The following is a 14,652-nucleotide window of genomic DNA, read 5'->3' as shown; positions in this document are numbered from 1 at the left end:
CTCATGGTCCCCAGAGGCAGAATCCTGGGCCTACTGACTTTGGTGAATCACTGGCTTAATTTCTTTGTGTTTGGTGGTAACTTGCCGACGTTAGCATGCTATCACTCTAAACTCAAACGGTGCACATGGTAAATGTTATATCTGCTTAGTGACAGCATATTAGCAGTGTCATTGTGAGCAATTAAGTTACAATTCTGACACTAGCATTAATCTCAAAGCCTTGCTGTGCCTAAATACATTCTGACAGAGGTGCTAGCGTGGCTATGTAGTCTGTTTAAACTCATGGATAACACTTTACAATAAGGGTACATTAATTAACTGCTTAAGCTTGTTTAAGGCTTAATAATCATTTACAAAACATTATTTAACTGTTAAAAAATGCTTAGTAAATTCTCAAGAAACATAAAGTGCATTAACTAAATGTTACGCTTAGTTTATGCTTAGCTAAGCATTAGTTAATGAGGCATTAACTAACCATAAATAACTAAGCATTAACACTTACTTAATGTTTAATAGGCATTAACTAGGTATTAGCTAACCATTAATAGCATTAACTTAGCATTAACTAACAGATAATGAATGTACCCTTATTGTAAAGTGTTTCCAACTCATGTAGGTCCTACATGTGTATCCTATTGTCCTCTCTCTCTCTCTCTCTCTCTCTCTCTCTCTCTCTCTCTCTCTCTCTCTCTCTCTCTCTCCTCTGGAAATTGAGAAGCTTCAATGTTGGTACATACACTCTCACGAGTCGCCACGGTTTATAGGACAGTCACAGCAATTCAGTGAAAAAACAGAAACAAGCTAACCCAGGTGGTAATTAAACCAGGCCGGGAAAACCATAGGTAAAGCAAACTATTGAAGCTGCCCAGGATCTACTGTTTATAACCACTCTATAACAAAAAAGGCAATCCAGTTTGTATTGATCCCACCCACCCACCATACACTTCACTCATGATTCCACTCTTCATTGGGCAGGAGACTGAAGGTCCAGCTATCCAGGAAAAATGGCTACAAGAACTCATTTGTTCCCTCTGCTGTGGCCATCTAAAAGGGGCACTATGTAACTTGTGTCGGAGAAGTGAACATTTTCTAAGGATACAAAAGATTTCATCGAGGGGAAATTGGATTCCTGGAACACTGTAGTTAAAAAGCAAACCCAAAAGTTACTATTTGACTGTTCTTATAGCATAGCAGCAGGGCCCACAATGTTTCTTCATTTATGAGAATATAATTATTCTGTACTAAGAATCACATGTAATAAAAATATGTTTCAAGTAATCGAACCGCAGGCTCTGCAAATGTAAACAAATCCCCCCACCCTGCTGAAACTCTAGTGCATAAAAATCACCCCCCCCCCATTATAGTCCATGAACACTGCTGGCCAAAATATAAGTTTTATGCATTTTATCCCTGTTTATTGATATTCCGAGTGCCAGAATGACAAAGGCACATTTCCATCTAATGTAATGTCAGACACTGATGTTATCTATCTGATCTTATATGACCAAAATAACCTCGGTTAAACAATTCTCTACCTTAATTATATGTGTAATATGAAATTAAATGTGCCAACCAGGGCCATTTCTTTTTCTCACCAAAATGATACTAGATAAACTGTTTGATGGATCAATAACTCTTTGGCGTTCCATGGCATGATTGCCCTTTATCTACTCCTTCATTGACAAATGAGGCAGACCTTCTCTCCACCCTCTCTTCTCAAGAGGCCAGCCATCTATCTATCTCCCTCTGACTCATTCCCTCAAATGGGGAACCACTCCTCCTCATTCACCCAGCGCAGAGATTGCAGGCTGGAACAGATGAGGCGAATCCCACAGCCTGGGCTGAGATATGGACCTGGAGTCCACAGCAGACAAGAGGGGGGGGAGACAGTGTGCGTATGTGCAGAGATATTCAGTTATAAGTGTGTCGTGGTGTTATGCCAGTACCCAACTACGGGTTTCATAAAAATAGGTTGAAAAATAAGAGTGATTGTACAAGAGATCGTCCCCTAGCTAATTCAGAAAGCCAGAACACTTTCCAAAAAAGCCAAACAAAAAGCCAGCACTGAGTGCCCTTGCTGCCATGTCCTTGCCGGAGCAGTCAGACCAACTGATTAATGATCCAGGAGTAAGAAACACACACAAAGGCGAGCAGGTACTTTGGGAATCAATTCATCACACTTTATTTGGTGTGACCCCAGCTGATGTAGCGGCCACGGAGCGGCACGATACACTCTCTCAGCACAAATGTACCATCGTAGTGTAAAAAACACACAAGCACATTCGCACACACAATGGCCTTAGCGGGCTACGAGTCTGCAGCTAACAGGGGGGGCTTTATTGGTGTGAGTGTGATTGAGGGGAGAATGGAGGAAGGTAAGTGTGTGCGTGTTATTGCACAAATTATAGAGTGACTGATTTTCAGGACGGTTTCTCATTTGCTTTTTACTTATATAAGGCAAGATCAGGCTACAGCACAACATGGTGAAGGAGTTGTTTTGGTTATCCCATGCTATGTTTAGACCCACGGAGGATGCCTCAGCAAGGGGCGGGGTCACTAGGCCATCCCTCTAAAGGCCTGCAGTTGCTGGTTAAACTGGTCAGCACTTTCTTTGGCCGTCAGAAGCTGCTTTTCACACCACTGAACCAGAGTCTGCCGCAACATCTCCATCCGCGCAGCCTGGAAGCTCACAACCTTTCGGGAGGAACACATCACATGCATGTTAATGTGTGTACAGTACATCATGTCAATCATGTGGGGACAAAAAGAAAATCCAGCTGTAAATGTTACCTCCTGTTTAGCCACTTTACTGATGTGATCGAACTCCGTCTCTGCTGCTTTCTTCACCTCATCCATCTGATGAATACAAAGAAAAACGTTGATTATAAACTTGGTTCTTCATCTGAGCGAATAAACACCTACCATGCGTTCCAATACCCATACTTCCCTACTATTTAGTATGCCAGAAAAAGATTTAGGATGTCCCAATACATGCACGTCAGTTGAAGTATGCTGAAAATACATACAGTAAATGCCCCACTAACTCCATTTGCATTTTGGAGTATTTGTCTTTATTCTTGACATTTTCCTACATAATGAAAAAAAAAAACTTCCTCATCTGATTTTTTTTCTCTCTCCTGTGGCCCTAAAACTCTTCTGTACTTTAGTATGTAGTGTAGTAAAAAGAAAGAGTATGTGATTTGGAACGCAGGGCTAATGTCTCATCGGCTTCCCTGGTCTACCGTTCATGCTCTACTCTACTTGATCATTTAAGCTGAGCGGTACTGACACCTGCTGGCCACAGTAAAGCATGTGCATGCGCTCTAGCAGAATGTTTGGCAGTGCAGAGGCAACGTCACTCACAGCAGCCTTCTTGACAGGTTTGGCCTTCTCTGCGTTCCTCTTAGCGGTCTCCAGCTCCACCAGTTTACAGGTTCTTCTGAAAAGCATCTCCTGCGTTTGGGTATAATCACCATGTTACACACAGGAATATAAGGGGGTGTTTTCACATTTTACCATTGGAACACATCATCGGAACAAAATCAAACGGCCACTGTCTACATCTCACGTAAAGTGCTGAGGTTTTCTACCAAATGTTCAGTTAAAATGAATCTCTGGGTTTCAATAGGACCGACAGTGCTGCGTTAAATAAAAAATACTTTGGTTGGGCTAATTTCAGAAAATACACAAAACAATCATCCAAAGCAATACAGGCTCAAGCTCCAGAGAAACTGTGTAATGTGAACAGAGAGAGGACCGAGGAGGACCCATCTGAGCTCAGTGAAAGACCACTGCAGTTTTCTTTCAAATGAACTGACAATGTGAACGTAAAAACAAACTGGGTTCCTTTTTAGGTCTACTTGCATGACAGAGTTTGGTTCTTATTTCTTATAACGAAAGGATATCTGGATCCACGGCAGACACAGAGACATGGCATAGAAGACGAACATAAAATGACTTATGAAGTTAGACAGACACAGTTCACCTTCTCTGCCTCCTGGTAGCGTGACTCTAGATCCAGGCCTAGCCCCAGAGTGCTCACGTCGTTCTCAGCAACACTCGTCATATTTTTCTGCCAACGCAGAAGCCACAATATGAGCGGATTATTAGGCAGGGCAATGATGCAATTCAACGTTGATCTATTTCTATAAATAAGGACAACCTTACCTTCATAGAGTCAAAGACTTCTGATAATTTCACACAAGCCCTGGAAGTAGAAAAGGGATTTCAATTTGTCTAATTTTTTTCAAAAATCTTTTTAATTCATCGTTACTTGAATGCAATGAAAGAGGCGTTCATTTTTAAGTGTGTGTGTGATTGGCATTAGACCAAAGCTATTACTGTCTCACTTAGAGAAAGCCTGTTTGTCGGGATCTTCCTCTGTTTCCACGCAGAGATGCAGAGCAGCTGAGAAGTGTCCACATGCCATGGCTATTTCTGCAGACAAGAGCAGGGAAGACACATAAGCATCATCAGAAATGTGTGGATGAAACTCTAAAACACTATCTACTACATCTTCATATAAATATCAACTTCTGCATCCACATACATCCCAACTAATATCAATGACTGATGCACTTCTTTTCTATCCTCCCACACTTGAAATGACAGGGGTATCTCTTACTTTGCTCAGTTAGCACCACATCAAGGAATCTCTGGAAAAAACACCAAAACAGGTAAGTGTGTGTCTGGTTGTGTGAGAGAAGGAAATAAAATGGAGGGAAAAAACGGCATAAAGGTGAGTGGCTAACCTCAGCTGCAGCCTTGGTGTAGCCCGTTAGAGCAAGGTTATGATCACGCTTGGTTTGAAAGAACTCATCCACATCCTGCGGAGACAGACAGTGAAGCTTTAAAAATCTAACGTACAGGTGTAGAAGCTGTGAGGATGTGCGTGTATGTCTCCCAGCTGTGTGTGTGTGTGTGTGTGTGTGTGTGTCTACCGTACCTTATGGCCTTCTTTCCTCATCTCTCCCACAGCTTGACTCAGCCGGTTGAAAATGTTTTTCTTTACTCTCTGTCTGCCCGGAGGCTATACCAACAAGGACACACGTTTAGGTTAATACTGTTTCTACACAGGGCAGGACATGTTCGCAATATGAGTGAGTACTACTTTACATTTGACAACATTATTATTATTACATACATAGTCACTTTTTTTTCTCAGCATTAGAAAATGGGAATTTTTCAGAATGAACAGACACACAGACACAGACACAGACACACACAGACACACACACACACACACACACACACACACACACACACACACACACACACACACACACACACACACACACACACACACACACACACACACACACACACACACACACACACACACACACACACACACACACACACACACACGTTTTTGGCTCATGCCACTAGAAAATCCGCTCATGCTCGATATACAGCATTCTAGAACCCATGAGGCTCGGTTAGACAGGAAAGAGCTTACTGTGTCATCAGAACATGAAACATGTCCAATATGACTTCCATACATCGGTTATGGTTGTATGTGTTTCGTTGGGTCTTTCTTCACCCTCTTGATGTTATCTGCAGGCTGAGTTTGAAGTATTTTTTATTTGTGTGGTCCTACTTTCAACTCACATCTTTACAAGTTGACAAGAAGAACCGTTTGGAATATCACATCATGCCACTGTACATGCAATGCTTGGAAGGCCTTCATATGCAGTATACTGTATTTGGTTGGTAACTATGTATAGTCAATCTGTCAGTATTCTCTTCTGAAACAACATCAGAGGAAGCTTAACAGTTTATTATCTGTCTCTCTCGTTAAAAAAAAAAAAAAAAAAAAAAAAAAAAAAAAGGCCTCACGTTGCAAAACAGCCAAGTTCATTTGTGTCCACTTACATCTGAGCTAGTCAGGAAGATCTCCACGGCTTTGTTTTTGCTGAGTATGCAGTGTGCAGTAATTTGCCTGAGGAAGGTTTGCAGTGCTGTGCAGTACGGCTGCCACTCTTCTAAACCCAGGAACCCTGTGGGGGAAAAAAAACATCAAACATTTTGAGCACGCTGAAAAAATATAATTTATGATTTTACAAAAAAAAAATATATGGAAGAGCTCTTCTGATTTACTCACCGAGTTGTTTGGTAACCTTGGCAGATGCATTCAGCTGAGCCTTTGCAGGAAGAGGAGGGAACTTGAAAAAAAAAGAGAGTACATTTTATTATCTGGATTTACAGTCACAAATTGTGTTCTGGATCAGAAATGACACAGCATGCACTAGGATAAAACTGTTAAAAATGCAACCCAGCTGCACACACTGTCATACAAGGAAGTAGCAATACAAAAAATGCATCCTGATAGGATACTGTTGCATTTTCCTTGTAAAAACAAGTCAGAAAAGCACTGTGTTACAAGAACACATAATTGCATGCTACCACTTGTAGTTCATAGAGTATGCAGTTTAGTTTTGAACACGACCGATTCAGCATTGGTGAACCTACAGAAGGCAGTTAAGAACACAAATGTAACTTAAAGAAGCATGCACACTTTAAAAAGAACAATTTCACAGAATCCACATTTTGGTTTGTCCCTACACTGACTGAGCAACCTATACATTCTAGTGCATGGGTCTCCTGATCTGTTATTGTGCATACGTTTACCAGCCAAACAAGGGAATGCATATTAAAAATACTGACTATGACACCCTGTATGCCCGGCACGTCCTCTTGAGAGAAGAGGTGATGCTGCAGCCATTCAAAATCATCATAGGTCCGGTCCACATGGTACTCCCCTGTCCCAGACAGCTGAAAAAGACAAGAGAGACAACATGTCATCCAAGTTTTTATATACATTTTTCATACATAAAAACCAAATCCACCAATCATTGCTGCTTTTAAATCCAGGTCTATTGTGAGCAAACTTGCAGCAACTTAGCAGTGTGTGAATCATTTGTTCACCTTCTCAGATACAATCAGGAAGGTTAGCGTGTCCCCGTCTTTCACCGCCTCTGTAACCTTGATGTTGTGACCATGGACACTCAGAGTGGACGTCCCTTCTTTCACCTCTTCCTGTAATAAAACCTGCCGTTAGAGCTGTTATCAGTGCAATAAGCCGGGGAGTAAATTCACATTGGTATGCAAACTCAATGCAAAGGGAATACAAAAAAAAGAGGTAACTTTCCACTAGCCCAGCCTGCACATACTGTATGGTGTGTGTGTGTGTGTGTCTGCGTGGAGTAAAAAGCAGTCACATGACACTCACAAAGAACATTTCCAGGCGCACACTTACCATCATCGTCAAGCTTTGTCAGTTAGATCCCAGTTGGGTCTTCTATCTGCTATTGTAGAACGCTTTAAAATCTCCCTTTAGTCTCGATAAAAGTGCAAAAAGACTTATTTTTTCTTGGTTTTTTAGGAGAGCGCTCTTGCTCCGACTGCTGCTGAGAAGGCACAGGATATCCTCTGGGTCAAAGTGCACACACTGGTCCTGTGAGAGAACGGGAGTAAAACGCTGCCAGATCTATAAAGTGCTGGCGCAGAAGAAAAACAACCATGAGTAACTGGTGTGTGTTAGTCAGTAACTCAGGAACCTCTCGACACACCCAACAGGAAAAGTGGCACTAGCCATCTGATCAGTCCCCCCCACCCCCTCTAGCTGTCAACCTCACAGACCCACAAGCCTGGGAACAACCACTGAACCTATCACATAGAGGAGTAGGCATACACACCACACATCTGCATTACGGTCTGTTTCTGCTGAATTTCCACACAAATAAACACAAGAAACTCAGATAACATGGATACTTTATTGCAAGGTCAATACATTGAAACATAAATAGTCATACACCCATTGTGATGGAAGTTCTGTTAAGGTTGGAGGTCAACTCAGGTGGAAGAATATTTCAGGAGACTTGGATGAATTATGAAGCAATATTTATTACAGACTTGGCCAAGGAGAACCGGACTGCAACTCTCGTGACTTGCACTTCAATTCTGACAACCTCATGCTTAGAGCTGTGTTTTAACCTCGCGCTATCTCTACCACCTCCCCGATTCGGGCACCAAGCATACCAATGTTTTGGTTCAGAGCTGAACACAGTGAACCATAACATTCTGGAGTCTGAGGAGATGAGACTTTATCTATACAACTGACCTAAGTGTCTCCTAACAGGCTCCAAGGCTGACCTAGAGTCTGTGAGACAGACACACAAGATAGGCATATATGTATGCATATACGTATTAATCTTTCCCATTAATATTACAACTAAAGACCCAAAATTCCCTCACACCCATAACCAAAGAAAGAAAAAGTGGCCGGTTATTTAGTAGTGGTGGTACTCTTCATCATTTTCAACGCTGCTGTCCCCGAACAAAAAGCTGGGGAAGTTGGGCTCGTCAAAACTGTAACGTTCAAAGGGGTTGTACTCGTCATATTCGTCCCCATCCTGATGAAAGCTCCAGTGGATGTGTGGCCCCTCCATGAAGGGCCCGTCATCAAACTCCTGGTAGAGGTCTACAAAGCTGAAGTGGAAGCCAGTGTCACCTTCGGGGGCTTTGAAAAACTGGTCGTCTGCTGGTAAAGCCTGGTGGCCCTGCATGTCATACAGCTTCCTCCTCTCCTTGTTAGAGAGCACCTTGTAGGCTGGACAAGAGAGGAAGAAATAAACACAACCAGAGTTTTATTTTCTCACACCTGGGATGAGATATGAGAGTACGGTCAGGTGCAAGTTCACGAGGTAGATACAAGTTTTATAGCCCTGCAATAAAAGCCAACTTCATGAATTAAAAGGCTGTACTCTGCGTCTGCGGCTCCTAAAATTGTATTGCATAACCATTGTGTTCTATGTTTTTTTTATATAGGCCTACCCCATTCATAACAATAAGGGTAAACAAATCATTAGAATCACCTCTTGGTATAATTAAATAGCCTACAACCCACAGACCACAATCTACCCCCTTCAAAATAAGAGCAATAAGTGAAATCTCTAAAACCGTTTTAACAAAAATTCAACCTTGTAACCTCCTTGAAGGTAGCTTTTATTGCAGGGCTGCTGTATAACGGCATAGGCTATGAGAAGGGTCTATAAGTTTAATAAATAAATAAAAAGTAACTGAGGCTATGAATGACAACAATGTTTTGAGAGGTAGGCTGTGTAGGCCTCGATGCCTTAGCCTTTGCAATAGAGATCTCACCATAACAAAAATAAATGTCCAGTGTGTTGCAGTGTATGTTTTTTTTCCTTCTTCTTTACCTTCAGCAATCTCTCTGAATGTCTTCTCCGCATCGGCGCTCTTACTCTTATCGGGGTGGTATTTTATGGCCAGTTTACGAAAAGCCGTCTTTATCTGGCTGCCAGTTGCCGTTGGCTCCACATTGAGCGTATCGTAGTAAGTTGGGCTCGCCAGGGCTCCAGATAAGCAGAGCTGCAGGACCACGCAGGCTCGCATCCAGTGGAAGATATTTAGCGCTGCCATGTTGAGCTGCCCGAGAGAACCTAGACGAGGAAGTCGGATTCAACACAACTGTCTCAAACACAAAATAAGTTTATCTCGGAAGTGCAGCTGCGGTGTGGCAGTTCATCTGCATACCAAGATATGCAGTCTACACGTAGGTAGGGGCAGCAAGCAGGGCAGCATTCCCAACAGCAGTCAGTGCAACACAGAGTAGTAAACTCACCTGACAGCATTTTAAGACTCGCCTCTACGCCTATTTCATCCGAAAATACGCACAAAACATCATCACATTAAAATGCAACCTCTTTCCTAGCTGTTATACCTTACTCGACACGCTGTAGTTTAGCATTAAGACTGGTGTTGCATTCCATTGAACTTTAAAACCGTGTATTAGTTCATTGGGAGAAAAGGCCAAAAATGAAAAAACACGTTTCGGTGCAATACGCCACTATGGCCGCTAGAGGGCAGAAAAGACTCAGAGGAAACGCAGAGGAAGAAGCCAGTTGTCTCCTTCGTTGGTGGTGAAACATGCTTCGTGAGATGTGGTAAACACATAAACAGCACCGGGGCCCTCGTGAAGTTGCCAAAAATAACGCGACCCCGGCTGCTATCGTCAGCAGGGATAGCAGTGTGTATGGTTCAGTGAGCCGAAGCGAGGTGTTGCTACTGCTTTCCTCGGACCCTTCTGCTCCTGGATACAACTTGGTAAGACAACATTAGCTTTAAGCCTGTTAGCCAGATAACGTTCGCCAGCTAATGTCGGGCTCGTAGCACAGTTTTAGGCTTACTCATGCAAGTAGGCAATAAGAGGCGACAGAGAGTGTGCTGTATTTGAGAATAACTATTCTGTACTCAAATTTCGCTTGCCATGATGTGAATCTAATGTTAGTTTTTACTGCTACCAAAGCAGTGGCGGCGGCTACTGCTATTCAACCAGTGATAACAACAACACCAGTGCTACAACTTCCCAAGTGTTGTGACGTGCGGGAGTGTGTTTGTGTATCCCCTCAGCCCCATGTTCCCTCAGATGAATAACATACAGGATTTCACATGATTTTCATGGTTTTAAAAAGAGTAGCTTAGAAAAAATAATCCTACAAAAAAAAACACAGAAATTTGTATTATAGAAGGGCAAGCCCTTATGCTGGGGGAATGTAGGCCAAGGTGAATGTAGGGATAGACCCGTCACATGATAACATTTTAGCCCTCTTGTCAACCAGTTTAACTAAACATGTCCTTCTATAATTTCTCAGATCTATAATCTCTTACACTTCTAAAGCTCAACTTGTGTTTATGTCTATGTTTTTGTCTTGCATAGGGCAGGAGGTTTGACCCTTCCAAGGACAACACTTGTTGATGCCTCCTCTCTCTGTGTATGTGACGGTTTCCCTTGTCAGGTCAGCCCCGCTCATACACATGAGTGCTGTTTTCTCCTGGCGCTGGGCCAAGCGCTATGCCTGACCGGGACCCTCCCTACCTATCAGGTGGTGGTGGGAGTGCTGGTGGTCTAGGTGAGGACGGAGGAGCTGCTTGTGGTTTGGCAGGGGGCTCAGCAGAGGGCAGAGGGGGCTCAGGAGGCAGTGGGAACATGGGGGGAGGAGGGGCGCTCGGTAACGGTAACGGCTGTGGGAACAGTGGAGGTGCCGGGCAAGGCTCCGGGCCGGCCCTGGACGGCGTCTGCAGGGACTTCATACGCAACGTCTGCAAGAGAGGCAAGCGCTGTCGCTTCAAACACCCGGACTTCAATGAAGTGCCAGACTTGGGAGTGAGAAAGAATGAATTCATATTCTGTCACGATCACCAGAACAAGGAGTGCATGCGCTCCAACTGCCGCTTTGTCCATGGGTCTAAGGACGACGAGGACTACTACAAGAAAACAGGAGAGCTGCCTCTCAGACTGAGGGGGAAGGTGGCAGCGCGACTGGGCCTGTCGCCCATGGATCTGCCCCATAGCCGCGGGGAGGTCCCTATCTGCAGAGACTTCCTAAAGGGAGAGTGCCAGAGGGGCAATAAGTGTAAATTTCGCCACGTCCAAAAAGACTTTGAATATGAGCCTTCCAGGGTTGGAGTGGGAGGTGCTGTGGGGCCAGGGGCCAGTGGAATGGTCAATCCTGGGGGAGGAATAGGTGTTGGGGGAGGAGGAGTTGCCTGTGGAGGAATGCAAGGACTTGTTGGAGGTGGAGTTGGAAGCAATATGATGGGCATGGGTTGCCCCAGCCTGGGTGGATGCAGAGACCCGGGTATCTCAGGGGTTGGGGGAGTAGTGGGGGGTGGGATGAGTGGCTGTCTGGCCCTAAATTCTGCAGTGCAGCGACGTTATGACAGGAGTGCGTGCTCGGTTTACGACCCTCTGATAGAAAGCGGGCTGTTTGACACCGGCTCCCTGGAGACCTCTATGGACCACACGGCTCTACAGTTTAAAAGGCGGCGGCTGGAGGGACTGCGCCTGGTGGATGGGACAGGAGGGGGCCACTACGAGCTGGGTCTACAAGCCACCTTACAACCACGTCCCCTGGAATACAGGTTCCTGGAGGAAGAAAACTCCCTGCTGAGGAAGAGAGTGGAGGAGTTGAAGAAGCAGGTTAGCATGACGGATGAAAAACTCTGGGAAATCATTGTATTTGATAATACCAGACTGCTAAGCCTCTCGCACTTGCTTTTCAATCAGATCTAAACATATATTTTATTTACAGCTAATACCAGATCAATGGTGGACAGTTTTTATTATATTATTTGTTATTACATTTTATTTTTATTTTTACAGGGACAGTGCACAATTAAAAAACAATGGCGACAAACTTGGCAAGTAGCTCATTTGCATCAGTAATCCCTGGGCAGGCACATATTACAAATACAAAATAAATACATTATATCAATGTTTCACAATCAGGATAAAACTATATAACATAAATCAATGCATAGGTCAATAAAAACATAACTATAAGTAGTATACTGCAATGCAAATATAATGTAGTGCAATACATTGTGTAAAAGTCTCAACCAATAGGTTTCAGACGGCATAATACTGTCAAGAACTCTGCTTCCTGAACACAATAGTTAGATATTGACTTTCACATGATAGTGCCACGTGAAGTACAATATTATAGTATACAGTGTCCAATTCAATTTCAGTTGGACTTCAGCTGGATTTATAAAATATCTCACTCTGAAAAATCCCAGGCAAAGTTTCTGTGAGGGCTGTACAGAGGAGATTCCAACAAAGCAAATTATATTCATCCAACATAAGACTATTCTCATCTAAAGTTACCGCAGCATGTCAAGAACAAAAACATCTGCACAAACTTCAAAATCTGCGACAGCTATGTTAGTTTATGGACCTACTAAATGCTCAGTTATGCCTGTCGGTAAACCATTTTATATTTTAGGAAGTGTTAGGTTACATATTTAATTAGTTTTTTTAAAGATATCATTTTGATCATTGATAAAAGTGTCTAACATTGGACTTTTTTCAAAACAAAGCCCACTATTTTTTTCTTTAACTAATCCATGTCTCGTATGTGTTGGGCTCCTCCAGGTTTCAAACCTCCTCGCCACAAACGACGTTCTCCTGGAGCAGAACGCCCAGTTCCGTGGCCAGGCCAAGGTGATGACGCTCTCCTCCACTCCTGCTCCCTCCGAGCAGAGTCTGGTGCCCCCTGTGGGCTCTGTCAGTTCCTACAACCACGGCATCGCCCAGACCCACACCACTCTGAGCAGTGCAGGCCTGCAGCCCCGCGTGGTCACCCAGCTAGACCTGGTGGCTTCCAGCGGCGCCCCCTCTGCACCCCAGAACAATGCCGCCCCTCCTTCAGCCCCTCCGCCCCACCTCAACCCAGAGATCACCCCTCTCTCGGCTGCCTTAGCTCAGACCATCGCCCAGGGCATGGCTCCACCTGTCTCCATGGCGGCCGTGGCTGTATCCGTGGCTCCGGTGGCAGTGTCCATGACCATGACGCAGCCTCTGCCTGGAATCACCATGAGTCACTCCACCACCCCCATGGTGTCCTACCCCATCGCTAGCCAAAGCATGAGGATCACCACTCTGCCTCACTGACTGATTTGAAGTGCAGGACTTTAACACTGACTGTAGCATCCTTTCATTTAAAAAAACAATATTATTTTATGTCGACCAGACTGAACTGTTGACAGACCCATCAATCCCTCTTAACAGTATGTTACTGGAACTTGTACTCCTCTCTCCACCAGATGGCAGAAAAAAAACAGACATTTCAGATCAGCCCTTTTCCCTCTGTTCTGTGGCAACATCACAAATGCATTTTTTTTTCCTACAGACTGACTGACCTGTGAACAGCCTTTGCACCAAATGATCAAATATGTGTACCATAGCAGGCAGCAAACTGCAAATAAGTGGGCTTGTCCATTATGTTCGAACCAGTTCTGCCAATACAGATGTATGGCCTTTGTGGGGAAGCGGCTTGTGTTTATATTTTTGTGGATTGCTTTGGTTTGAAAAAATGTAACTTTGGTCATTTGCACATTTAAAAAAGGAAAAAGGAATAACACTCAGTGAATCTTGTGTTGTCTGTTCTCCGCTTCCTCTCTTCTGTTCACGATAACTTTAACATCCACACAGGACACACAGGTAGATAAACAAGTGCAGCCCAGAGGGAGACTGCTCATGTTACATCCCCCTTGCTTTGGGTGGAGTCACTTTGTGTAAACCCTGGAGCTTGAGCTTAAAGCTTCCTCTGTAACCTCACATCCGTGTTGAGACAACAGGTAGGCCTATAGTATGTTTGAAGCTGCTGAACCATCACAACTAAAAGTCATAGCTTGTGATCACATGCGCACACACCGGATTTAGGGATTGAGGAGAATGCCCAGTCTGCTGTTTTTAAAATAACTCTGAGTAGCGGGAACAATTGACCAGGAACACTGTTGGTTGAACGATTTCACAATGACTACATTACTGTTTACAAGTACCTTGAAATTCAAGATGGATAGATATATGGATACTTTATTCAAACCCTTAGAGAAATTCAGGTATCCTGTAGGTAGGCCTAGTAAGTCAACAGGCAGTAGGCATACATTGGCAAACAAAATGGACAAACAGAGTAAAAGTCAGAAGTATAAGTCAATAAACAGTGAGCCATTAGGCCTAGTTAAAATTTAACCTAAAAAAAACCCAGAGCTAAATATCAAAAAATGTATATTGGACTATTGCACCAAAGGTTGCCGTATTCTGTAGGTCTACTAGGCATTCACATT

The 14,652-nt window shown here is 43.7% G+C and overlaps 3 protein-coding genes across 4 annotated transcripts; 1 reads left to right on the top strand and 2 right to left on the bottom strand.

Annotated features, from left to right (window-relative positions):
• Positions 1-2,237: 2,237 nt before the first annotated feature.
• On the bottom strand, positions 2,238-7,389 carry LOC307249581 (sorting nexin-6). Its single transcript, XM_080026378.1, has 14 exons — positions 7,259-7,389; positions 6,928-7,038; positions 6,667-6,774; positions 6,104-6,164; positions 5,875-5,999; positions 4,946-5,029; positions 4,752-4,826; positions 4,625-4,655; positions 4,350-4,437; positions 4,168-4,207; positions 3,986-4,072; positions 3,364-3,453; positions 2,791-2,856; positions 2,238-2,694 (listed from the first exon to the last, which is right to left on the bottom strand). Exons 1-14 carry the CDS (start codon positions 7,262-7,264, stop codon positions 2,557-2,559), a joined length of 1,110 nt encoding a protein of 369 aa, XP_079882504.1. The 5' UTR covers positions 7,265-7,389; the 3' UTR covers positions 2,238-2,556.
• A 384-nt stretch (positions 7,390-7,773) lies between these two features.
• LOC307249513 (dnaJ homolog subfamily B member 9-like) lies at positions 7,774-9,772 on the bottom strand. The gene is made up of 3 exons (XM_080026270.1): positions 9,647-9,772; positions 9,222-9,464; positions 7,774-8,611 (listed from the first exon to the last, which is right to left on the bottom strand). The coding sequence occupies exons 1-3, from the start codon at positions 9,654-9,656 to the stop codon at positions 8,292-8,294; spliced, it is 573 nt and encodes a 190-aa protein (XP_079882396.1). The 5' UTR covers positions 9,657-9,772; the 3' UTR covers positions 7,774-8,291.
• A 188-nt stretch (positions 9,773-9,960) lies between these two features.
• zc3h10 (zinc finger CCCH-type containing 10) lies at positions 9,961-13,856 on the top strand. Of its 2 annotated transcripts, none has more exons than XM_080026741.1 (3): positions 9,961-10,128; positions 10,747-12,004; positions 12,959-13,856. In XM_080026741.1, the coding sequence occupies exons 2-3, from the start codon at positions 10,877-10,879 to the stop codon at positions 13,475-13,477; spliced, it is 1,647 nt and encodes a 548-aa protein (XP_079882867.1). In that variant the 5' UTR covers positions 9,961-10,128; positions 10,747-10,876; the 3' UTR covers positions 13,478-13,856. The 2 variants fall into 2 exon arrangements, with proteins under 2 accessions (XP_079882867.1, XP_079882866.1); XM_080026740.1 differs by having other exon boundaries at positions 10,742-12,004.
• Positions 13,857-14,652: the final 796 nt, after the last annotated feature.

This window comes from Ammodytes marinus (genome assembly GCF_949987685.1).
Source record: "Ammodytes marinus genome assembly, chromosome: 4".
Taxonomy (NCBI): domain Eukaryota; kingdom Metazoa; phylum Chordata; class Actinopteri; order Uranoscopiformes; family Ammodytidae; genus Ammodytes; species Ammodytes marinus.
Note: the sequence above shows the minus strand (reverse complement) of the source record. Positions and strands in the feature narration are given on the sequence as shown.

Coding starts and splice junctions, on each gene's coding strand:
- LOC307249581 (XM_080026378.1), bottom strand. Junction 6,000..6,103: donor CAAGGTTACCAAACAACTCG/GTGAGTAAATCA, acceptor TTTCCCCCACAG/GGTTCCTGGGTTTAGAAGAG. Junction 2,857..3,363: donor AACCTGTCAAGAAGGCTGCT/GTGAGTGACGTT, acceptor TGTATTCATCAG/ATGGATGAGGTGAAGAAAGC.
- LOC307249513 (XM_080026270.1), bottom strand. Junction 8,612..9,221: donor ATTCAGAGAGATTGCTGAAG/GTAAAGAAGAAG, acceptor TCTCTTGTCCAG/CCTACAAGGTGCTCTCTAAC.
- zc3h10 (XM_080026741.1), top strand. CDS start 10,877: ATGCCTGACCGGGACCCTCCCTACCTATCAGGTGGTGGTGGGAGTGCT. Junction 12,005..12,958: donor TGGAGGAGTTGAAGAAGCAG/GTTAGCATGACG, acceptor GGGCTCCTCCAG/GTTTCAAACCTCCTCGCCAC.